The 25729-nt window shown below is 43.1% G+C and overlaps 1 protein-coding gene across 1 annotated transcript; it reads right to left on the reverse strand.

The window, feature by feature from the left end:
* Positions 1–3123: 3123 nt before the first annotated feature.
* Positions 3124–14707, reverse strand: LOC137046092 (neoverrucotoxin subunit alpha-like). The gene is made up of 5 exons (XM_067423146.1): positions 14638–14707; positions 10038–10139; positions 8176–9876; positions 3872–3907; positions 3124–3656 (listed from the first exon to the last, which is right to left on the reverse strand). Exons 1-5 carry the CDS (start codon positions 14705–14707, stop codon positions 3124–3126), a joined length of 2442 nt encoding a protein of 813 aa, XP_067279247.1.
* Positions 14708–25729: the final 11022 nt, after the last annotated feature.

A 25729-nucleotide genomic window follows, 5' to 3' on the forward strand; every position in this document is an offset into this window, starting at 1 on the left:
TATGGGACATGTGTTGATTTTACATTATTGATTACAACAGCTCTGTGAAGTTGATAGGGTGAGATTCTGCTCAAAAAAGATTTCAAACTACTTTGTTGCATTAGACACCCACAGACATCAATAATCAGCGTATGAATCTCAACAATGGTGACAAACAGCATATCAGATACACAGATCAACTCTGAACATCACAAAACAAGCTACTAAAAAGTCACATAAAACAGCAAAAAGAAAATGGTGAGAATAGAAAAAATCACTGAGATGCACCCAGAATGCACTGCAAAGCCTTTTGATGGCCACCATTGTTGAGATTCATACGCTGATTCTTGATGTCTCTGTGTGGCTGAATGACAAGAGATTCAAAACTTTTTTTTTTTCAATAATTAAAAAAAACCTGATTATTATTGTAAACACTAGATCTTATGCTCTAGAATCACAGAGCTGCTAAAATCAATAAAGTAAACCTAACTCAAAGATTAGGCTCTAAATGACATCAGTGATTCAGCTCATGATGATGATGTCAAAACAAAACAAGTCACATTTTCTCTGCACTTGTATGGCTGCTTTAAAGCAGCCAAACAAAAACTAATGTTATAAAGTCAAGAGCCCATCTAAAGCAAACACTAATCTCCATCATGGTGACTTAAAAATGGTGACTCTTTCCTTCAGTGGTTCTGCTTGTTATCATCAGGTGTCTTCACTAATGGTCAGTCACTTAATTAATCTCTTAATTATCTCGATGGGCCCTATTTTAACGATCTGAAACGCAAGTGTCAAAGCGCGGAGCGCAAGTAACTTTGTAGGTGGGTCTCGGCGCTGTTGCTATTTTCCCAGCGGGATAAATGGCTCTTGCGCCCGGCGCAAATCTAAAATGGGTTGGTCTGAAGTAGCTTCATTATTCATAGGTGTGGTTTGGGCGTAACGTGAATAAACCAATCAGAGGGGCATCCAAAATTCCCTTTAAAAGCAGGTGCGCAAGTTCCCTTATGGATCGCTATTATTATGGCGTATTTACCAGCCGCACGCCAGGAGCGGTTCACAGCCGAGGAGACTGATGTTCTTGTAAGAGCAGCCCTTACGAAACAAAAATATATTGCAGTATATTGGAAAATTTCATGCAATACATTAGGAAATATATTAACATATATGGGAATTAATATTTATATCTTTCAATAAATTGCAATATATTGAAAGCGGCAATCATTTGTATATTTTGCAATATATTACATGAATATATAATATATTTTATAATACCATCAATATATTATTCCATATATTTACAATATATTAAAATATATTTCAAGTAATATATTGGTAAATATATTTTCCTTTCGTAAGGGAGTGAGAGACAGAGAAGTTGTGTTGTATGGGGATGGGAGAAACACACCCAAAATAGCGTCGGTTAAACAGTTTTTTATTTTTTCAGTCGATTTTTTTTCCTGGTTCTTGACGGACAAACCAATTTGTCAGATGTCCTTATTTACATATATGTCTTGCCACTATTGGGCAAACAGGTCTGATCCTTAATTACTACAATAAGCCTGAATAATTTGTAAGCTAGATTTATGCCTATGTTTTCACATCTTCGTGGCACACCACAATGTGTTAATATTTTTTTTTAGTGTAACAATTTATGATTTGCAAAAATAACTGTTGCATCTGTGTAGATTACATGAGCAAAGTGTATGCGCGTTTTGTGCACGCTATACATTATGGTCAAGCATGCGCCCTTAAAATAGCATAATGAACAACGCGCAACGCGCCGCTGACCTTAGACCAGGTTTTTTCTGGTCAGTGATGCAACTGTTTAATGGAACAGCAAAATAGCACCAGGGATTGTTTGCACCGGAACACGCCTCCTTTTTTGCGCTGAACCGCCCAGGAAACGCAAGTTCATTCACTAGTTTAGCGACGTGCTTCTGTGGAGGGAAAAGCGCGCTTTGCGCGGGTGCAAAATAGGAATGACACGTGTCGGTGTACAAAGTCAATTGCGCTGGGTGCAAAATAGGGCCCATTATCTTTAACACTTCTTCAGAGTTACTTTTAACACTCTTGAGTGTGGAGCCAAATAAATTCTGAGGAGAGTTAATTTAACACTGGAGTTTTTACTGTGTGCTCGGATCGATTGGTCCCTGAAATGCGCGGTTTGTCTCGGGAGGAGATCCTCAAATTGTCCCACAGACTTTAGAAAGTAAGTGCAGAACCGGCCATGATAAAGTTTTAGCTCCTGTTCAAGATTAGCATCCTCCCCTTCAGACTCTGTTCTTTAAGACTGGCTGCACCCAAAACCTTCCTCTCGGTCGTTTATATAAAATGAAAAGCTCGTCTTCACTGAATGATGAAGTGCCCGTGTTTTCTCAGCTGTCGCTGCGAATGTTTTGGAGTGTTGGAGCTCTGAAACGTCGCAAATTTGTGTCGCGGCTGATGTGAATGGTTTTGACGCGAAATATTCGCATGCGAAATATTCGCTTATTCGTTACGCTTTTTCGTTACGCGTCCGGTGTGAAAGGACCTTAAGCGGGTGGTTTACGGTGCATCGTTTTGACGCGATGTACATGGCTTCGAATCCGCGTTTGGCAGAGTCCGCTCCTTTCCCTTTTCTCATCAAATATCACACTGGAAAGGTATTTGCTTTTCAATAAAAAAATGATAGCAATTAACACAAACAATCATTGTTGGGCTCTTTTGACTCAGACTGGTAAATATCCTTTAAATATCACACAATATCATATAGGGTGTGCTTGACAGATATGTTGCAGTCACTTGCAATAACCGGGCCCCGAGTTTTGCCACGGCATGCACCACTCACAACTTTCTAGTTATTATTATTATTATTATTATTATTATTATTATTATTATTATTATTATTATTAAAACTGAATTGCTGATTGAAGCTGAAAGCTGAATGAACAGATACATTGAGAAAAGCACAGATACACACTGTTCTTATTGTCTATATGAGTATTTATTACACACACACACACACACACATATTGTTTCAGTGACAGAAGTTCAGCTGTACTATTAATGTAATGAATAAACTCTATTACATCTCACTGTCACTGATTGATCATGAGCTCAAAGCATTATGGGTAGAATCTCTCATCAGTCTGTCTTGACTCATCACAGCAGTTTCACTGATGATCCAGGATCAACCCTAAACCCAGCATAGAGCGGCTGAGTGAATGTGGCCTGGACTGAGTGGATGAGGTTCATTGAGTCTCCAGAGATGCTGTAGAAGGACAGAGTTCCTGCACTGGGGTTCACATACACTCCTACTTTATTATATGTACTAGTGATGGGTTTTACAGGGAGAACAGTCATTATGTTATTGTGCATGAATGAGTATTTGCCAAGACTGCAAAACAAACTCCAGGAGTGATCATTACCCCCAAACGTACACAAATTACTCCCTCCCTTCCTGCAGATGCTCTTATACGACACTGCTATAAACACATAATTTCCATTCCACTCAATCTCCCAGTAAGAGCGTCCACTCACACTATCTCTACACAACGCCTGACCATAATAATCAAATCTGTCAGGATGATCAGGATATGACTGGACTGGGGAAGTGCAAGCAATATATCTGTTGTCTTCAGACAGATGGAAGTTTCTATGCACTGTGTTCAGGTCCAGATTGAGGCGAATTGAATCTGATGAAGAGAAAACACATCAGAATCAGAAATTATGAATCTGATCTTTTAATGTAGCTGAACTCTTCATAATCAGTAAATCAGCAGTCTCAGCTCAGTTTAATCATCATTCATATGATCAACTCTAAAACTCTTCTGTCATGTTTTCTTTCCCCTTCTCCAGGAAGAACATGATCACACTAATGAGTTTTCTGCTTGTGTTCTTATTGACTTACAGTCTAGGAAGTCGTTCCTGGTCTCGGGATCAGCGTCTGTGGAAATCAACAGACATGAAAAGTGTGATTATCCTGTCAAGGGAAAATTATTTCTGCATCCATTGCTAACACATGCAGAAATCCTCCAACACAGAAGATATTTAGAGAAATGTTTCCAGAGCCCAGAATCTTGACACAAGTACTATTGAGGGTTTGACACTGTTAAAAAGGCCCATTGTGACTTGAATTTTGAAGTTGTTTCTGTAAGATTTGCTTTGGAAATCAGCCAATGTCAGTTGATTTAGGTACTTCAGCTCATGTTAACTGTTTGATGGACTGAATATATTATGTTTGGTTTATATCCCTTGTTTAAGGATACTTTACATTGAGGTAATGATTGATTTGTGTTCATGGATTCACATGATGTTGCTTTATTGTTCATGGAAGCGAAGAGACTGAGGTAAGGCAGACACTTAAACATAATAATACATTTAAAAAAAACCTCTAAACTCTTCCTCCTCTATTTTTCGTTTCTTCTTCCCTTTGTCTGGTTTTTGGTACTTTGAGTAGTATACAAATCTTAGTATTTAGGGCACTTTTTGCATTTCTTTGCCCCTTCTTGACAGATCGCCTGACTGTAACTCGCCTCAAATCTATGGGGGTTAGGGCTTTTTCAAATCTTGCACCTAAACTCTGGAATTCCTTGCCTGTAGAGATACGAAATGCAAAATCGTTGCTCATATTCAAATTCAGTTTAAAAACATTATTTTTTAGGGAAGCTTTTATGTAATGTTATTTTGTTTAAGTTGTATTTTTATTTCTGTACTTATTGTTATATATATATTGTTATATTTTGTTGTGGTTTTATGTTCTTATGTACAGCGCTTTGAGAAGCTGCTTTTTAAAGGCGCTATATAAAATGAAGTTATTATTATTATTATTATTATTATTATTATTATTATTATTATTATTATTATTATTGCTTCCTGTACTCCTGAGTTGTAAGTCGCTTTGGATAAAAGTGTCTGCTAAATGCATAAATGTAAATGTAAATAATCCCCTGTTACATTTTACAAATATGTTTTAAATGCTTTGTGCTTCATATTAGACCTAACCCCAAACACAACAGAGAAAGATCCTCAGTTACCCTGAATACCAACTGATAAGACATTGTATAAAACAGGAAGTGGAATGGTAGATCAGCGCTTTCTACTTCGGAGCCGAATAGTTGTATTGCTGTTTCTACGGAGAGTCTGAATTTCGAGTCTCGTGAGAGAAAACTGCCAGTGCGGGTGATACGGCGCATCAGCGAGTGATCGACGAAAGTGAAACTAAAAGAGCTTGTTGGTTTGGTGGGCGGTTTCCCATTCAAACGAAAAGAGCTGTTGGTTCGCTGGGCGTTGTACATACACACACTGAGAGCTCACACAGGCTTGCACAATCGAACTGTGTGTAGCCGTGGTCATCTCCCTGAGTGCTTTGTACGGACAGCACCACGGCCGTTGCGTACATCAACCGTCAGGGTGGTCTACGCTCCCGTTGTCAGCTCCAACTCGCCCGCCACCTCCTCCTGTGGAGTCAGAAGCAGCTGAGGTCGCTTCGGGCCATTCATGTCCCTGGTGCGCTGAACCAGACAGCCGACGAGCTTTCGCGTCAGCCGACACCTCCGGGAGAGTGGCGACTCCACCCTCAGGTGGTCCAGCTGATTTGGGACCAGTTCGGAGCCGCACAGTTAGATCTGTTTGCCTCTCCGGACTCGACCCATTGCCAGTGGTACTATTCCCTGACCGGGGTACCCTCGGCACAGATGCACTGGCACACAGCTGGCCCCTGGACCTACGCAAATATGCGTTTCCCCCAGTGAGCCTGCTTGCACAGACTCTGTGCAAGGTCAGGGAGGACGAGGAGCAGGTCTTGTTAGTTGCGCCCTACTGGCCCAACCGGACCTGGTTCCCAGGACTATCTCTCCTCGCGACAGCCCCTCCTTGGCCCATTCCCCTGAGGAAGGACCTTCTTTCTCAGGGACGGGGCACTCTATGGCACCCGCGTCCAGACCTCTGGAATCTTCATGACTGGTCCCTGGACGGGACGCGGAGGTTCTAAATGGACTACCACAAGCAGTCGTAGATACCATCGTTTCGGCTAGCGCCCCCTTTACGAGGCGCCTCTATGCTCTGAAGTGGAACCTGTTCGTTGAGTGGTGCGCTTCCCGCCAGGAAGACCCCCGAAGGTGTTCGATTAGTGTCGTGCTTTCCTTCCTGCAAGACGGGTTGGAGCGAAGGCTGTCTCCCTCCACTCTCTAAGTGTATGTCGCCGCAATAGCTGCATACCACGATGCAGTAGAAGGTAAGTCCGTGGGAAAGCACGACCTAATCGTCAGGTTCCTCAGAGGTGCGAGGAGATTAAATCCTCCTCGCCCAACCTCGATACCCTCTTGGGATTTAGCTCTAGTGCTGAGAGCACTTCAGAGCCCTCCCTTTGAGCCTTTGGCGTCTTGTGAGCTTAAGATATTGTCAATGAAGACGGTGCTCCTGACCACATTGGCCTCTATCAAGAGGGTAGGGGACCTGCATGCACTTTCGGTCAACGAATCGTGCCTAGAGTTCGGGCCCGGTAACTCTCACGTTGTCCTGAGACCCCGGCCCGGATATGTGCCCAAGGTTCCTACCACTCCCTTTCGAGATCAGGTAGTGAACCTGCAAGCACTGCCTTCGGAGGAGGCAGACCAGCCCTGGCTTTGCTGTGTCCGGTCCGCGCTCTTCATGCTTACATCGACCAGACCCAAAGTTTTCGGACCTCAGAGCAACTCTTCGTCTTTTACGAAGGCCAGCAGAAGGGAAAGGCTGTCTCCAAGCAGAGGTTAGCCCACTGGATAGTGGATGTTATAGTCTTGGCTTACCAGTCCCAAGACGTGCCTTGCTCATTCGGGTTGCGAGCTCACGCCACTAGGAGTGTAGCATCCTCCTGGGTGCTGGCTCAAGGCGCCTCACTGACAGACATTTGTAGAGCTGCAGGCTGGGCGACACCTAACACGTTCGCTAGATTTTATAGCCTCCGTGTAGAGCCGGTATCTTCCCGCATCCTCGCCCCTGGTGGCCAGGAGCGCTATGTGCCCATTCTAAGTGTCGGCTTGCAACGCCACTCCCGCCCTCTGGGCCGGATACGTGCGCTTATTGTCTCCAGTTGTGTTCCCTGGGAAACCGGCTAACCCTGTCGAGCTCCTCCGTCACCCCATGCGGTGTCAGACGCTGCGGACCATCTGACACTAGGCCTGCACCCGTATGCTTGTGGAACGTGGTTGTTGGCTGGATTCCATATGTAGCGGTTCCCTCACGGTAACCCCATATGTGTATTCTTCCACAGTACCAGCTACCCTGACGGCTTTCCCTTGACAGAGCCCGCTCTGTTGTCTCTGGGCGTATTCTTCCCTGAAGGAAGTGGCCCCGCAGCGTAACTTCTTACGACAGGGACACGCTCCCAGCGGTCTATGGTCACTCTAAGTGGGTCTTGCAGAAACAGCAGTGACTGACCTCCCTACTTGGAGCCCTGGCTACCGTACCATACTAGACGGTACAGTGTGCTCAAGGAGGACGCTGGAAGGGCCAGCATCCTGGCGTTTTCAATAGAGATCCCAATTCGTCGGTTCAGTTCTGACGTACGTCGAACGTGACCGACTGAAAGGGAACGTCTCGTTACGTATGTAACCCTCGTTCCCTGAAGGAGGGAACGGAGACGTGTGTCCCGTCGCCAGGTGCTGTGCTTCCGCTAGGAGTCCGAGTCACTAGTCGGCTCCTCAGCAGAAAAAGCGCTGATCTACCATTCCACTTCCTGTTTTATACCCGCGCTGCGGGGCGGAGTGTGAAATGTGTGGAGCGCATGCCAAATTTCATTGGCTCGTTTTAAACACTCGAAGTAGGATTGGTCTCTAAAGTCAGATCCCAATTCGTCGGTTCAGTTCTGACGTATGTCTCCGTTCCCTCCTTCAGGGAACGAGGGTTACATATGTAACCAAGACGTTTTCTTAGAATTAATTCAATGCTGACCATTCATTGGATGAAATGACTGATTGATTGTAATGTTAATGTAGCTACATCAAGCTAATCTATTTAACTGATTAAAATATTCATATTCACAATAAATCATAAAGGATAATCATAATGAGTTATGTATAAGTATTGCTCTGACACAATAGCCACACCTATTAAGTAATAAGGTTGTCAATACAAACACTGATTGTGTGAATGAAGCAAATCTATTCTTTTCTTTTTAAAGATATAGATGAAAAAGAAAAAAGAAAAGAAAAGAAATTTGAAAATGGCACTTACCCGAAGATGGCATGGGGGTGATGATGTTGCTGGCTTCACTCACTCCCACTCTACCCACTATCCTGTAGCGGATCAAGTACTGCCTCCCAAACTCCAAACTCAGAGTAAAGTCTTCATCAGGTGTGTTTATGGCATGCCACTGTTCCTCTTTCACCTGCCGGTACTCCACTCTGTACTGCACAGTTTCTCCAGTTGGGGACTTCTGCAGTTTCAGGGACACACTGCGCTTCTGGACATCCTTCACTTCTGGTGGCGGAGGCTTCGACACGGGCTGGAACTGAGTGTCTGTCAGCTTCCCTTTTTCATACAGACGGATGGAGGAGCCTGGACTGGATGGATCGGAGATGGCAGACATAATAAATCTGTATCTCTTTTCATCTTTATTAGCCTCTGAAGAACTTTTGAAAAGATTTAAGGTCTCTCTCATCTTTGAGATGACAGCAGGATCATTGAACCACTTTGTGACAGATGCCACAGAAACCATGTTTTGTTCCCCATCCAGCACTTTAAACTTGTCAGATTTCAGAAACTCCTTCAGGGCTGAAATATACGGGTCTTCATACTTCAGAGATGTGAAGGTCAAGCACACCACAACATCAACATTAAGATTTAAGAAGATGTTGTTGAGACGATCTGAGTCCTCCGTTGTGACTCCATCCAGCATATTGATGTGAGTACTCAAGAGGTCAATTTCAGACTTTACACCAACTGACCATTGGTTAAGCATGTCAGCTTTAAAAGGGGAGCTGTAGTGGATCTTCTGAATGTCTTCCAGTGAATTCTCCCCCATCTCTCCTCCTCGTATAGCAGGCAAGACCCTGGCCACTTCTTTAAGGAGCATTGACTTGTAAATACTGAATGAGTTCTGAAATGACTGCAGCCTCTCTTTGATGTCACCGAAAACATTCACCACTGTTTTTCTGGACAGGTCGTTGTATGTCCTCTCTACTCCTCCCAGCTCCTCCATTAAATCTTCAATGTTGGAAACCAGACGTGCTGTGATTTCTCTCTCCAGCTTAGCAGCTTTTTCATTCAGTAGAGAAAGAGGATAGAGCCAGACTTTGATTGGAACTGCGTTCTCTGGATTCTGCTTCAGGATAGTGGGGAGCTTCTTGAACGCATCTATGGCCTCTGTGAAAGTGGTGGGGTTCTGACCAAGACGGAAGTCACCATGAAATGTGCAAGCAATGCTCTCAGCCATTTTCTTATCACTATCTGTCATTTCTAAAGCTCCTTGTCCCTCAATAGAAAACCCAGGGATGCTCTTGACCATGACACTCAGTTTTCCCTCAATCTCCTGCTTATTTTCCTCTTCTGAAAATCTCCGATCAAACACCATGAAGGCCTTAGCTCCATAGAGTACACCCGTCACCACATGAGTTGCAGTTTTCTGGTCAAACACCTGAGGGTAGGTGATCTTGCCCAGATGAGTCATTGTGAGCTGATCGAATCTGGTGGTTTCACTGTAATACATTGTTACTCTGGACTGTTGGTTTGAGGATTTGGTGTCACGCAGAAACTTGGCAGATCCTTCCACCTCCACCAGCCCACTTAAGAAGCTGGCCTTCAGGGAAGCACTTACATCGAGGAGACTGGCCTTACTAGAGAGAGAGTCGGAGCTACTGAAGTCAAAATCTGTCTTGTGCTGTGAATGGGTGTCCAAATCTTCTCTCAGTGAATTCCTATCCCACAGAGTAACACCTGAAATGAGAAATGATTTTAACAGTCCCGTATGAGGACGCAATGCACTGTTGAAGATTTATGCAAGTGTGTGTTGTTACACAAGTGCTAGTGATGCAACATTTGCTGAAGCGGGCAAATTAACCTTCATTGGTATTATTTATTTTAGGTTGGTAAATCACCTGGAATGAAGGTATCCGAGCGGCAGTCATACAGCATACCAGGATACAGAGGTCTTCCTAGAGCTGCCACTTCAATGGGCTTTGATGCCAAGGCTGCAGTAAATAACAAATAAATTGTAATTTATTCTTAGAATTTTTATAATATACTGGTGTAACTCAATAAATTAGAATGTTGTGTAAAAGTTCATTTATTTCAGTAATTCAACTTAAAAGGTGAAACTAATATATTATATAGACTCATTGCATGCAAAGTAAGATATTTCAAACCTTTATTTGCTATCATTTTGATGTTTATTGCTTATATCTTATGAAAACCCCAAATTCAAAATCTCAGAAAATTTGAATATTACATTAACCTCTCTCAAGTCAGCCGTCATGCTGTCCAATCAACGCACTTTTTTATCAGTGCCAAAGAGACTCAAATAACTCTAATATTTTTTATCATTCAGGCAAGTTTATACATTATTAAATATTTTATTTGTGAACAGTCACAATAAAAACAAAATTTGCTTTTTGCAAAATAAACAAAACAAACATGATGCAGCCTCTCTCTCTCAATGACGTTCATTCAGATAGTCTTCAGAAAATGATCCCTAATTAAGTGAATACTGGTCACACACACATTAGACATGTTTAAAGGAACGTTGAAATTTCAGGTTTTAAATAAAATTGGAGTGATGTGTGCCCTTCTATTGGTTCCTGTTAAAAGCCTGGCTGCAGCATTTTGCACCATTTGAATATGACTCAGAGAAGATTTGTTAAAGCAAGTAAAAAGATAATTGAAGTAATCTAAACTCAAAGAAATGAAAGCATGAATAATCAACTCCATGGTAGCTTTGGGCAACAAAAGCCCCGTTTCCACCACAGGAACTTTACCCAGGAACTAGGAACTTTGGGTGGTACTTCGTGTGTTTAGACCGCAGGAACCAGGGTATAAATGAAGTTCCGGGTAAATATTTCCCCCTCCAAACGGCCCTGCTCGCGAGGTAGTACTTTTTCAAAGTTCAGGAACTTTCGAGGGCGGGACTTGGGCGCTGAACATGCTGATTGGTTGAGCTCACGCAGCATTTTTAAGTTCAACAGGCATTTTTAAAAGTCTTTTGCGAGGTTCGTTCTGCGTTCAATAAATATCAGTCTTGCTCTCTGTCTGATGGCGCGCGTTCGTCTCAGCCATCTCACGTTCAATGTCCGTAATAGCTGATAATAATATATTGTCATTTTAAATCTAGCTTTACAAGCTTTCTGAATATGCTGCATGCTGCTGAATCTGCATATTAGTGCTCTTTTCTGTCGTTGTTAATTACCTCGTAAACCTATACATAACCAGCAAAAGCAGCACAGCTTGACTCTCTTCCATACTCGTTATTAATTTTTTTTCACCATGTAAACGACCTGACCGATTACTTTTAAGTGTGTCCTTACATGACGTGACGGCGCGCGCCGCCCTCATGTTGACAAGAGAGGAAAGTAAATTTTTCTGAGGGGTAAACTTTTTATTTCGTGAGTTATGAAGATAATGTTGGAGTAATGACACAGCGTATATTGCTCCAGGCAGTTTTTACTTTAACTGCGCCTGACAGAAGATTTTTTTCTCTGGGATGATTATTACACTTTACAACAAATAGCTATAAATAATACTGTATTAGTCCTGGTGGCCGTTAAGAGTTGTGCTCTGGCTACAGTTAACACATTCAGCTGCTGGAGAAAACAGCGGCGACATTTTTGATGCGGCAGACAAACTGCATGTGACAAAATGATTTCGATTGAAAGTCATCACATGTAAACACCAGATCGGTTTAGATAACGTCTCATGTAAACAGTCCTTTCAATCGGTACACTTAAAAATGATTACATGTCCTTCACTGATTTGGAGGAGCAGTCGCGCGCAGTCCTACATCACCGGACTAATTTGCCTAATCTTCTCGGAACTTTATCGCGGTCGAAACGCAGACAGCTGCAGGTCTGGGGGGAGAAAAGTTCCTGTAAAAAAGTTCCTGGTACAAATTGTTCCGGGTAATTTTGGTGGAAACGGGGCTAAAGTCCTCAGTTTAGAAATATTTCTCAAATGATAAAAACAGTTTCTGACCAACTGCCTGAATGACTATCCAGAGACATTGATTGCTCGAGCTGAACAATAAGGTTTCTTAGCCTCAACTGAACGGTCCAAGTCCAAGGAACTGAGATGCTGTTTAATTAGAGATTGTTTTTGGTCTGGAGCAATGAGTAAGGTTTCAGTCTTTTTTTGGGTTAAGTTGTAAGCAATTATTATTTAACCAGATCTTAATGCAAGTCATGTGTGGCAAGCAGCGGGGCGAGGGACCGTGAGAGCCGGCCGTTGACGAGTGCTAATGAGTGCCAGCTTCGCGACACACCAGTCTCGCTTCCGAGTGACGGGAGCATAAAAGGAGGAGCAAATGCAGCGGAAGACGAGAGAGGACCAGGCCTGGATTTTATGTTATGTTTTGGTGTGTCTGTGTGCGGGCAGTCGTCCGTGATAGGGCTGAGTGATATATCGTTATCGTATCTATATCGAGATATGAACTTTCAAGATATTACTATTAAAAAAAGCAACGATATCGATAGGGATGGGTACCGAAACCCGGTATTAAACGGGCCCTGGGGCTGAATTTTGAAAGACCGTTGTATCGATAAGCTCGGCCGTTATCGGTTCTGCTTTCGGTACTTTTGAAAATACACGTGACGAGAGAGAGAGAGAGAGAGAGAGAGAGAGAGAGAGAGAGAGAGAGAGAGAGAGAGAGAGAGCAAAACGACAGCCCTAATGAGTGATGACGGAGGACAGAACTAAACATTCAAACATAGCCATACTTTACACTAGATTGTGATAATGTGATTTTATTTTAGATTTTGGCTTCTTTGGCAAAGATTTTGGCTTTAGATTTTGGCAAAGAATATAATTTTAATATTTATGTCTAGCGCAACTTAATTCCCTTTGCAGCAGTAGCCTACGCTGTCATTTCTCCCTATAACTCAAATGTAATGACAGAATAAGCACGATCGGTGATTTTTGTAAAATATAGTCTAGCTACTGCTGGTAAATTGTGGGACGCGTTTAATAATAAAAAGAGCGATTAAAAGCACAAAAATGTCCGAAAGAGATTGTTCCCAAGTCAGGGCGCGCTCTAAAACATCCGCAACGAGACGAGCAAATTACACTTTCGGTTTCACACTCGCGTCTAAACGATCAAATGTACACAAACATCTATGTCAAAATGACCGGCTTGGAGAGTCTCTTAAACACAGTTTGTGTCTAAAATGGACGCTGTTATTATGGATAGTCGGGAGAAAATGTAGTGCATCTGTGTGTGTGTGTATGGGATATATATATATATATAGTAAATCTCAAAAAGTACCGATAAGAATACCGTTAAAGTACCGGACCGATAACCAGTATCGGTAAGAGTAGTAATACCGTTAAAACCTTAACGATACCCAGCCCTAGATATCGACGATATAGATTTCCCCTCTCCGCGCTCGCCCTGCATACAACTCTGGCAGTCACAACAAATATCAGTTTTACGAGTGCCCTTGAATGCACTGCTAAAGCCAGCGCGCACACACTACAGGGACGTGGGAACTATATTGTGAGGGGGGGGGGGGCAGCATGGTCACGTGACACACCACAGCAGCAACAGCGCTAAATGAATGATTATCTGCTTTATGTAGTTTTTCCTTTTTTATTCAGAATATTCACAAATGTGTTAGCTATGGCATGAAATATCTGATATTCCGATTGTCAAATACATGCAAGTGGAAGTATATTGTTGTTTAAACACTTTCATAACACTGGCGTTAGTTGAGTTGTATGCGCGATGGGCACCGCCGGGTTAGTTTGTGCCGCAGAAGCAGTTCAGAGAATCAGATCTGTTGGATTTACAACCTCTATGTTATCAAAACGTGAATTCATCAATTTCTCCCGAAATACTTAAAAGTAAGTGGCTGGTGAACTGGGAATAGAATAGAGTAAACATTGAAGTTACTTACACAATGTGTATCTGATATGAATAAAACGCGTCGAATTATAATGGAAAGGATTTTTAGTACGTATGTGAATTTATTTGTTTGAAACCTAAAATAAACAGTATGTGGTTGAAAACACTGAAATGGTGTGATATATGACAGCTCTGAGCGCGTCTGTCTCTGACTAAAGTCAGCATTTGGATTTAGCAGTTGATCATGTGATGCACTTGATCATTCACTCCAGGGACCAGCCAAGACTGATTACTCCTGTGTGATCGTATGTGCGAAAGGATTAAAAACAATACATTTTCTGACACAAATTTTTGAAATGTAGGCTTAGATCTTTTTATTTTTCTAAGTTGCTTGGTTTTCACCGAACACGTAGTCATATCGTATTGTATTGATATCGAGATATCTGGCATTTTGTTCATATCGTTCAGCCCTAGTCCGTGAGGAGCTGCCTGCGTTTTATTATGTGTGTGCGGGCAGTCGTCTGTCGTTACTTTCGTTTGGTTTATTTATTTTGAATTAAAGTTTTTTGAATGTTCGCCGGTTTCTGCCTCCTTCCTTCCCATCTAAGAACCCCTTTACAACATGCATTCCAGCAATTCAGTTAACTTACCTAACTCTGACTCTTTGAATGAGCAGTACAACTGAACAGGGCTGGACTGGTAACCTGTCATACCGGGCATTTTCGCGGTGGGCTGACAAATTTTGGGGCCGGTGCAAGATTTTTTAAATGCGACGACGAAGACCCCGTACTGTTGCCCACCTTAAGACTTGTTTGCAGGAAGAATGGGACAAAATTACACCTGAAACACTTCATCACTTGGTGTCTTCAGTCCCTAAACGTCTTTTAAGTGTTGTGAAAAGGAATGGCAACATTACAAAGTGGTAAATGCTTTACTGTCCCAACTTTTTTTGAAATGTGTTGCAGGTCTGAATGACAGGAAATGATGCAAATTCACAAATTACATGAAGTTGACCAGACAAAACATGAAATATTTTGTGTTCATATTGTCTGCAATGAAATACAAGTCAAAGTAAATTTAGAAATCACTACTTTCTTTTTTTATTTGCGTTTTCCAAACTGTCCCAACTTTTTCTGATTTGGGGTTATAGTTCAGAAACCATAACATCTATTCTAAACAAAATGGCTTGGTTGCCAACATTCTTTAAACTATTTTCTTTTGTGTTTTAAGGGAGGGAGAAAGTCATACAGGCTTGGAATGACATGAGAGTGAGTAAATTATGATAACAGCATTTAAAAGCAGTAAATTTACTTTGATGTATCCTAACTCAGAGTCATCAGTGCTTTACTATCAAGGACATTTCTGTGTGACAAATAGGGTTGGGTATCATTTGGGTTTTTTACGATTCCGGTGCCAAACCGGTACTTTTAAAACGGTTCCTGAATCGATCCTTTTTTTTTTTTTTAAAAGAGCCACACAACGAATGCGGATGACATTAAAGGCTTTTTATAGATTTTAAAAAAAAATCTTTAAATTGAACAATTTATTAAATGTTTATACTTAAATATATAAATAGATTAAAAAAAACACATTTTAAAAACAAAAACACAGCATTAATAGTAATGATATTACAGCACCAATAACAGCAAAGTAGACTGTATTCTTGGTCTGCTACAAACCAGCTTCAGTTTTGATATCTTTTTTTTTTTAGTACAGCATTATTTTGCATTAATATGACCTGTGGGGAGGTGAACAAGCGAGAGACATGGGAGGAGCGAGTGAGACCGGGGACACGATTGCGAAAGAGCGTCACCTGCGAGCCACACCGGTCTTGAGTCCTCTCATGAGGGAACTCAGAGGCATTTAAGGATGAGCGACACCAGTCAAGGACAAGAGAGGACCAGGCCTGGACTTTATGTTGAGTTTTGTTATGTGTGTGCGGGCAGTCGTCCGTGAGGGGCTGTCCGCGGTTTTCTTTATTTTTATTTATTTAATAAAAGTTGTTGAATGTTCGCCGGTTCCCGCCTCCTTCCTTCCCATTTCTACGAACTTTATTATATTGGTGCCAAAGCCCGGGAGGAAGGAGGGGCGCGCTGTCGGAGAGCCCTCGCTGCTGAGGGGGATCGCGGTGCTGAGGAGTTTGGGCAGCGCGGATGATGAAAGACCGCGAGTGACTGCCCGAGGCGGTGGTGCTGGAGCGAGTGAAGACCGGTGGGACGGAGAGCTCGCTGCCGTGCCCCTGGGTCGAGGTGGGGTGACGGCCGTCTTGGAGGGACCGGAGCCGTTGCCGGCATTCGCCGTGGGCCGGAGCCTGCTGCCGTCCGCCGTAATGGGGAGGAGCAGGGAACGCGGAGCTTGCTGCTGGCTCCCTCAGGCAGAGGAGCCACCACCGACCGCCAGGGGGCGGGAATGTGATTGCGAAAGAGCGTCATCTGCGAGCCACACCGGTCTCGAGTCCTCTCATGAGGAAGCTCGGAGGCATTTAAGGACGAGTGACACCAGTCAAGGACAAGAGAGGACCAGGCCTGGATTTTACGTTGAGTTTTGTTTATGGTTTGTTATGTGTGTGCGGGCAGTCGTCTGTTAGGGGCTGCCCGCGGTTTACTTTTGTTTTGTTTATTTGATAAAAGTTGTTGAATGTTCCCCGGTTCCCGCCTCCTTCCTTCCCATTTCTATGAACTTTATTACATGACCATATTCTCTGGCTAAATATTTTAGAACGCATTGCCTTATTGTTCCATGGCAACTCGTCATGCTTCACATGACACACAGCAGCCGCAATAGCGCTGTATGACAGCTCAGCTTTAGTGGTTTATGTAGGTTTTATTTTTTCTCATTTTTTTCTTCAAAAAATTTGAATGTTGAAAGTCATGAGCTATCTGATATTTTTGTCATAATGTCATAATTCATGTTAGTTGATCTATAATGCGCGATGGGTGCTGCTATGTCAGTTTGCGCCTCCGAGAATCGGATCTGTCGGATTTACATCACGTAAATTCATCCTCACCTCCTGAAACACTTGAAAGTAAGTGACCGGTGAACTCGGAGAAGAATAGAGTAAACTATATAGTAACTTATATAACGTGTGCCTGATATGAATAAAACAGTCAGATTATAAATGCCAGAAAGGAGTTATTGCCACTTTCATAGACATCAGCATGTTTTTTGCTGCTGAAACCTAAAATAAACATGATGTGGTTGAAAACACTGAATCGTTGTTATATGTTACGAGCAATGAGTGTGTGTGTGTCTCTGGCTCAGCGCCAGCCAAAGCACAAAAGCACGTTTGATGGCACCAAAATAAGGAACCAAAATCTGCGTTCTGATTCGGTCCGGTATATACCGGTTGTATAGGTATTGTAGAGGTAACTGGGTTCCTCTGTTCCATGGACTGGTGCCTTGCCGTGGCGGAACAGCTTGTGAGTCACAATGACCCTGAGAGCTAAGCTGGCGGGGGATTTGTACCCCTGGTAGCTTTAAGCAAGCCAGACAGGTCAAAGGCGAGAGACCAGACGAAACCCAGTCCACCCCACTCTACTAGCCCGGCAGCAGGGGCTGGTATGCTGAGTATCAGAGCGCATCTGCTTTCATAGCACCTGAGTCGGTCTGTCTCAGTCGCCCGGTGAGCAGAAGAGCACCTCGCCAATGGTCACGGGGCAATAGACCTAGTCAGTTGGTCACTACGGGGCAACTCATAACTACACCAACCGTCACACATCTGTGTTCCGTTGGAATTTGTAGTGCTGAGTCCAGAGGTGGAAGTTTGACCTGGGTATGCATGCTTTCACTTAAATTTTTGCCCGGGCGCTCTCTACTATGAGCATCTCATCTCTCCTTTTATGACGGCAAACTTTCAGCTTCCACGACTGGCAACTCGGGAGCACTCTGTCCTTAAGAGTGCTGTCGTTGCTTGGCAAGGTTCGCGTGTACGGCAGGCGCAACCTGGTCGTCATCCTGCAACTGTCGCATATACCTCCATCGCATGCTGGAATGTACACTCTCTTGGTGTTAGTTCTGACATAGACTGCGTCTCACCTCGTAAATCAGCCCTGATTGATGCAGAATTACTCCGACTTAACATCTCCATCGCTGCCCTGAGTGAAACCTGGCTAACTGGTGTTGGTTCTGTTCGGGAAAAAAAATATACTTTATTCTGGAATGGATACCCAGACGGTGACAGACCAATGCACGGTGTTGGCTTTGCAATCCAAAACAAGCTACTGTCCTCAGTGGAAAAACCTGTGCCCATCTCCTCACGTCTCTCCTTACTCAGCCTGCACACAAACTGTGGCCCAGTTACAATCATAGCCACTTATGCCCCTACACTGACTTCTGATCTAGATGTCAAGGAATCTTTCTACAATCAATTTAGCGCTATTGTTCAGAAGTGAACTGAGCGTTTGATGATCCTTGGTGACTTTAATGCCCGAGTGGGTGCCAACTCTAGTGCATGGCCTGACATTCTGGGAAGCCATGGATATGGCAACATGAATGACAACGGTCAGCGCTTACTGGAATTTTGTAGCACCCACAAACTCTGTGACCCCTCCTCATTCTTTCAGGGCTCAAGCTCCTCCAAGGTCACCTGGCGTCATCCACGTTCTAAGCGCTGGCACCAACTTGACCATGTATTGGTGAAGCGTGAACACTTGAAGGAAGTAACACACTGCCGATCACTACACTCAGCAGATTGTGACACTGATCACGCCCTCCTACGTTGCAAACTAAGGATGGTCCCAAACAAGTTTCATTACGCCAGACCTAAGCCTACTCCTCGTCTGGATGTTTCTGCAACCCATGTTCCTGCATCGCAGCATGCGTTCCAGGCACTACTTGCTTCCAGCTTTGACTCCTCACCTCCTCATGCAGACATTACGGCTGCCTGGCAGCACTTCCACTCTACTACCACAAAGGCTGCATTTTCCATCTTTGGAAAGCTATCCAGATCCCAGCCTGATTGGTTCAAAACCCATGCCAGCCTGCTCCTACCTGAAATTGACTCTAAGCGCTCAGTCAGACTGTCCTACCTGCAGCATAACACTCGCTCAAGTACGGCAGCTTTGAAGCAGGCATGCCGCAATGTCCAGCGGGTCACTCGCACAGCCATTCAGGCTTACTGGACCACACTGTGTGACCGTATTGAGTCAAGTGCATCCACTGGAAACATTCGAGGAGTCTTTGAGGGCCTGAAAGAAGCCTTGGGCCCAGTCCCTAAAAAATCCTCTCCACTCTATTCCTTATCAGGTGAACTTCTGACTGATTTGGAATCTCAATTGGCGAGATGTGCAGAGCACTATAGCCTTCTCTATGCTCAGCCTGTCACAGCCAACACACTGGTAATAACTGCTGCTGTTCCTGAGCTCCCTACTATGTCTGATCTGGATGCAGATATTACCATTGAGGAAGTCAAAACTGCAATTAAAGCATTGAAAAATAACAAGTCTCCCGGTGCTGACGGCCTCCCCCTGAGGCTTATAAGGCAGGTGGTGATGTTCTTGCCTCTGTTCTACATCATCTGGTTGTGATGTGCTGGAAGAGTGGATATCTCCCAGATGTCCTTAGAGATGCCAACATCATCACCATCTACAAGAACAAGGAGGACCGTGCAGATTGTAACAATTTCAGAGGAATATCTCTGCTCAGTCTTTCTGGCAAGATATTTGCTCGCACTATTCTACCACGTCTACAAATCCTTGCTGATCGTATCCTCCCTGAAAGCCAGTGTGGGTTCCGTGCTGGCCGCTCCATAGCAGACATGGTGTTCTGTGTTCGTCAACTACAGGAAAAGTGTATTGAACAGCATAAACCTCTGTTCTTGGCGTTTGTAGACTTGCCCAAGGCTTTTGACTACGTTAGTCGATCTGGACTTTACCTCATCCTACAAAGACTTGGCTGCCCTCCAAAGTTACTGAAGGTGATCACAGAGTTTCATGAGGGCATGAAGGCAGCTGTACAGTCTGAGGGCACTTGCTCTGAAGAGTTCCAGATAAGGTGTGGAGTAAAGCAGGGATGTGTTCTTGCTCCTACCCTTTTTGGAATTTTCTTCTCTGCCCTACTACGTCGTGCCTTTCCTGATGACTCCGGTATCCTGCTACACACCCGCAGCTCAGGAAAACTGTTCAATCTGGCCAGACTGCGGGCGAAGACTAAAGTACACCATGTTCTGGTACGTGAGCTGCTTTATGCTCGTGATGCTGCCTTTGTTGCCCACTCAGAGGCAGATCTACAACTACTCTGCTCATCTTTTTCTGCTGCATGTCTAGAGTTTGGTTTGCAGATCAGTCTTAAAAAAACAGTTATCCTTGCCCAACCTGCAACCCTGAACCCTACAGTATACGTTAACAACACACCTCTATTTGTGGTAGACAAATTCACCTACCTGGGTTCCACAGTATCAAACAACAATAACCTTGACGCAGAGCTTGACATGCGCATTGGGAGGGCATCATTGGTGTTTGGAAAATTGAGCAAGCGTGTCTGGCACAACAAGATCCTCTCATTGCTCCTCAAAGTCTGTGTATATCATGCATGTGTACTTAGCACCTTGCTATATGCAAGGGAGACATGGACAACTTACAGAAGGCACGAACATCGCCTCAACGCCTTCCATTTTCGCTGCCTCCGCTCCATACTGGGTATATGCTGGAAAGACCAAGTGCCAAACTCTGTCATACTTGAGAGAACTGGCTCCAGTGACCTGTACACCATCCTTCGTGAACGCCACCTCCGTTGGACTGGACATATTTATCGAATGAAGGACACCCGCCTCCCAAAAATCTTGCTGTATGGCGAGCTGGCAAATGCCCCCCGCAAACGTGGTCGCCCCCATCTACGTTTCAAAGACGTCATTAAGAGGGATCTTCAGGCCTTCTCCATCAATCTGGACAACTGGGAGGCACTTGCAATTGACAGAACCAACTGGCGTGCAGCAATTAACAATGGCCGTAGGGACTCTCAGGAGTCCTATACGTCATTTCTGGAAGAGAGAAGCTCTAAACGGGAAGCAGTTCGTCGCACTCGACATGAACGGCCATAGTAGTAGGTACCGGTGCGATAATAGAACCGGGTTTCGGAACCCAACCCTTGTGAAAAAAAAGTGCAATATTAAGTTTGTTATCTGCATTTGCAGTAAATTTGATAAAATCCATCACTATTTGTCCATGTCCTAGTTTTATTTATTTACTCTAATTTAAGGCACTAACCCCAGCAAAAACCTTCACGGGAAACCCATGGGCCAGATGGGCTGGGTTTGCCAGGGCCGAATTTTAGCCCCAGTCCAGCCCTGCAACTGAATGTCGTCAGCAACAAAGTGATAAGTCACATTATTAAAATTATGAATGATTTCAGAGACCTAAAATCGAGCCCTGAGGAACTCCACATGACAGAGGGGTAATTTCTGAGAGAATGTTGTTAGCAAACACACAAAATGATCTGTCACTCAAGTAAGAGGAGAACCGATTTAGTACTCAGTTGTGCAATTTTAAGGGGATATAGGGCATTTTTAAAATGTATTTTTTGAAATTAGTAATGATATTTATATACAAGTTTATCTAAAATAGATTAAAACATGAAATAAAATGCACATTAAATATAAAAATTTCTCAGTTTAATTCATGGTGAAAACATGAACGTGCATAGTTTAGTGGAGGATTGCTGCCATCTAATGGGAAACAACTTCTCAAGTTTGTGCACAGATGTTAGATGCAATTACACTATATGTGTGTGTGTGTGTGTGTGTGTGTGTGTGTGTGTGTGTGTGTGTGTGTGTGTGTGTGTGTGTGTGTGTGTGTGTGTGTAAATGTCTGATAAATCTTATAAATATTTTCCTACACAGTATTATATTATGTTAATATAAGACATTGTAGTTCTTCAGTGTCTCCTTGTCCGCTCTGCTTTTATTTTGAAAAACAGATAGTTTTCTTCTTCTGATGTTTTCTGTGACGCTAACACTTCCTGCTGCTCTCTCTTCGCAATGCGGTGCTCGCGTGTCGTCAGAAGAATGGTAAACTTGTTAACACATTAGGTATTTATTATTTTCATCTGTTTTTGATTCTTGTAAAGAGAGTTTACATTGTGATTTACTTAAAAAATTTTGTATTGTCCATGCATGTTATTTCTAAGAGTTCTGAACTGTGAGAGTGTGTCAAGCTAGAGAGCATACTAGAGGATGGTGGAAACACTTTGATTAGCGCCCCTGGAGAGCGGCATGAGCTATGAAGAAAAAGTTTTATTATTATCAGAAGGAATGTGTTTAGGGAAAGAAAATGTCATTACTTAAAGGACAACTCCGGTGAATTTTTAAGTTTATCTTGATCGTTATATCTTTGTGTGTACATTCTATAGAAAAATAAAAATAAAAACGAACCGGATTGGTGCTTGCAACATGGAGTTATTACAGTTAATGCCCAGAGCCCCCCTCAGCTAAGACGGCAGCTTTGTGGGCATAAACTTAACGGGTGTCTTTGAGCCTCTTAACAGACACACAATGCAATTAAAATGTCTGTCCAACATGAACAGGTCCCTCACACGACAACGAGATGAGTTTAGCCACTTAGCCATTGTTTAAATTCACCTGTTTTAGCCGGCTAGCTGTGTCTCGCGCTGAAGTCCCGTGGGGACGCAGCGGTAGCCGGAAAGTTGAGAAGAGCATCGTGTTTATGAAGAGGCTCTGCTCATCGGCTCGTCGGTCCTCAGTATTGAACGTGTCCGAGAGAAATAGTTTTTGATTCTGTCCTGCTGATCCGATGAGGACCGCTGCTCGACTCCTTCAGTTACTCGCGCATGCTCAGTATCAGCGGCTCTTGAGTTCATCAGATCTCTCAGCAAAACATGACTCAGTTCAGTGAACAGCTGGAGTTACAACATATACTTCAAGACATTAGTTTATTTATATTCGGAGGGACTGTCACTCATGTCAGAAAGTGAGTAACTAAAATAACGTGTGTGGTCAAAATGTATTAATTTGGTCATATTTAATTCTATAAACTATCCAAATTAAACTAGCCAAATCAAATTTTGTCCTGTTTAACAATGTGAAGCTGCTTTGAAACAATCATGACTGTAAAAGCGCTATATAAATAAAGTTGATTGATGATTGAATGATTGATCTGCCGCCACCAAACAGACTATAATGAAATTGGGTCAGGGATGCTATTGCTCTTGCCTATGTGGTGTGTGGTCAAGCTTTGCCTATGGGCTTAAGGGCTCACTTGACCAGGAGAGTCGCCTTTTCTTCTGCATTAACAAATGGTGCTCCCTTACAAAGTGTTTGTGATGCAGCAGGTTGGTCCGCTCCGCACACATTCACAATATTTTATAGCTTGGATGCTTATTCCATTCCGGGCTCTCATGTTCTTGAGACGACATCACAAGCTAATGTCTGAGGCTTTCTTGCATTCTTGTGCACACATAAACAACCGTATGCATATGCACTTTGTGCAGCATTGAGTGTAGCTTTTGGAAGGGAACTCTCGGGTTACTTGACTGTAATTCTATTCCCTGATAAAGCGAAACGAGATTCTGCACTGCAGTGCCATGCTGATGAGATCCCAGGACTGCTCTTTAAAACTAAAGACCTGAAGGCTTGCAGCTGGGGCTGATCTATTTATAGCCTCCAGGGAAATTTCATTGATGTGTTAAACACACTATTCACAGCTAGTCACGATAAAGACAATCCCATATGCACTTCCTGCAGCATCTCATTCTGTTTTATCAGGGAACATGGTCACGGTCACGTAACACCAGGCCTTTTCTTGTCTGTGTGTGTTGTTTACCATTGATATGCAAATGTTGTACACACCCCACGTTAACAAACTTTCAAGACTATCGAGTTTATAAATTACCTACTTCTTAAAATCAAAAAAGTTGTCTTTGTAATTAAATGCTCACTATGCTTTGGAGCCGCTGCTGTGACTCCGTACAAACGCATCAGGTGTGAATAGGTGTGATGGTGTAGTTATGCAGATGTGAAGCTGTTTGAGACGGCTGTGAAATGTATCAGCTCATAGATTCTGATCTCTCAACTGAGGATGACAGATTTTTAAGTTCCAGAGCTCCCAGACCAAGAAAATTGAATGACTGGCCATCTGATTTTACTTCGTCTTCTTTCCTTCACCGCATGAATTGCTGTAGTTAGAGAAGGTCTTCCTTCAGACAATTAGAATCTGGGTATTCTGTGACATACATGCTCATTTATTGTCTTGCTGACTTGTCTGTAGCGACTCAGGCGAATCAAACACACAATCGCCAGTTACATTTAACAAATATGTTTTGAATGCTTTGTGCTTAGTAACAGACCTTCCCCCAACACAACAGAGAAAGATCCTCCGTTACCCTGGAGACCATCTGATAAGACGTTTTACGGCCCAAAAGAATTTGGCCACATAAAAAGTCCAGAGTTAAAGACACAAAGCTTGTAAAACACAAGCTTTTGCCTCAAATTATAGACAAACCATCGATAAATGAACATGCACCCCAGGACACTGTATGTAAACACATAACTGTCTTGTAAAATGTTTCTTCTGTATGGTATTTTGCATCTTTTTGTCTTTGTCTTAACAACTTACTAGTTCAGGTAACCTCATATATGTCATGTCTCCTATCAAATTAATGCTCACTTCACGACTTACACTTCCATGTATGTCACTTATTCAGAGAATGCAGTGTGTGTTTGTTGCATTAATTAGAGTATGGATGGGCAGAGACCCACTGATTCAAGCTTGAAACAAAGAGCCATAAAATCTCCAGAGGAATTTCCCGCTTGGAAATCCCAACAATCTCATTGGTCAAGTCTACCCCAGGAGGGTGTGGCTACTCCCAGACCTTAAAAAGAGGAGTGTTCGGATGCCCTCCATCTCTCTCTTCTCTCTCTGGCTGAACCAACACTTCATCGTAGCTGGCCCTTGAGCCAGGCCACCAATGCAGGCCCTCCAAGCAGGGAGGGCCTCCATACACAGAGCCATGTGCTGTGCGGGACCAGAAACCCGAGGCCCACACACGGCTATTGTGCCAGCAGTCCCCAACACTTCATGTGGACCTTCTTCGACCAACAGGGACTCTGCAAGTTCACCATCGTTCCTTCACTCACCACGGAAGGAATCATGCGTGGTAAAACCCATCAGACCTAACCATCGAACTTTCTCCTGCGATTTCCACCTGGACGGTCTTATACGGCTCAAGCCATATGCAAGTATCGTACGCAAAACAAATTGCTGTGTAGTGAGTAAAACTGTAAACCCCTTTGTTCAGACAAAGGGTCTTGTAGTCACCGATGGTTTCTCTCAAGGTTTCAGACTCTTCAGACTTCATCCATCTGTGCTGACCCGGTTCTTCTAACCACTTTTACTTCAACTTTTGCTATGTATGTTTTGTGTATGTATGTGTTTCATGTCTCGTTCGTGATTTATAGATATTAAATTTTGTGCACAATATATGTTTGGTTCTGACTCCCTGCCTGCAAACATATTGTCCCTTAAATGATCGATCTGGTTATGCGCTCTAAGCGCTTATATAAATACAAAGGAAGAATATTTTTTCTGTAGCCATGAAAAATATCATTTTCTTTGAATTAAGTAATAATCAATACTAAATGTTCACAAATGAACTGATTGATTGATTTCAATATTAATGTAGCTACATAAAGTTAATCTATTTAAATGATTCAAATATTCATAATTAATCATAATGAGTTATGAATAATTATTAATATTTCCCCTAAGAGCTAATTTGCTACATGTCACACTG

The sequence above is a fragment of the Pseudorasbora parva genome, chromosome 18 (assembly GCF_024679245.1).
Source record: "Pseudorasbora parva isolate DD20220531a chromosome 18, ASM2467924v1, whole genome shotgun sequence".
Classification (NCBI taxonomy): Eukaryota; Metazoa; Chordata; class Actinopteri; order Cypriniformes; family Gobionidae; genus Pseudorasbora; species Pseudorasbora parva.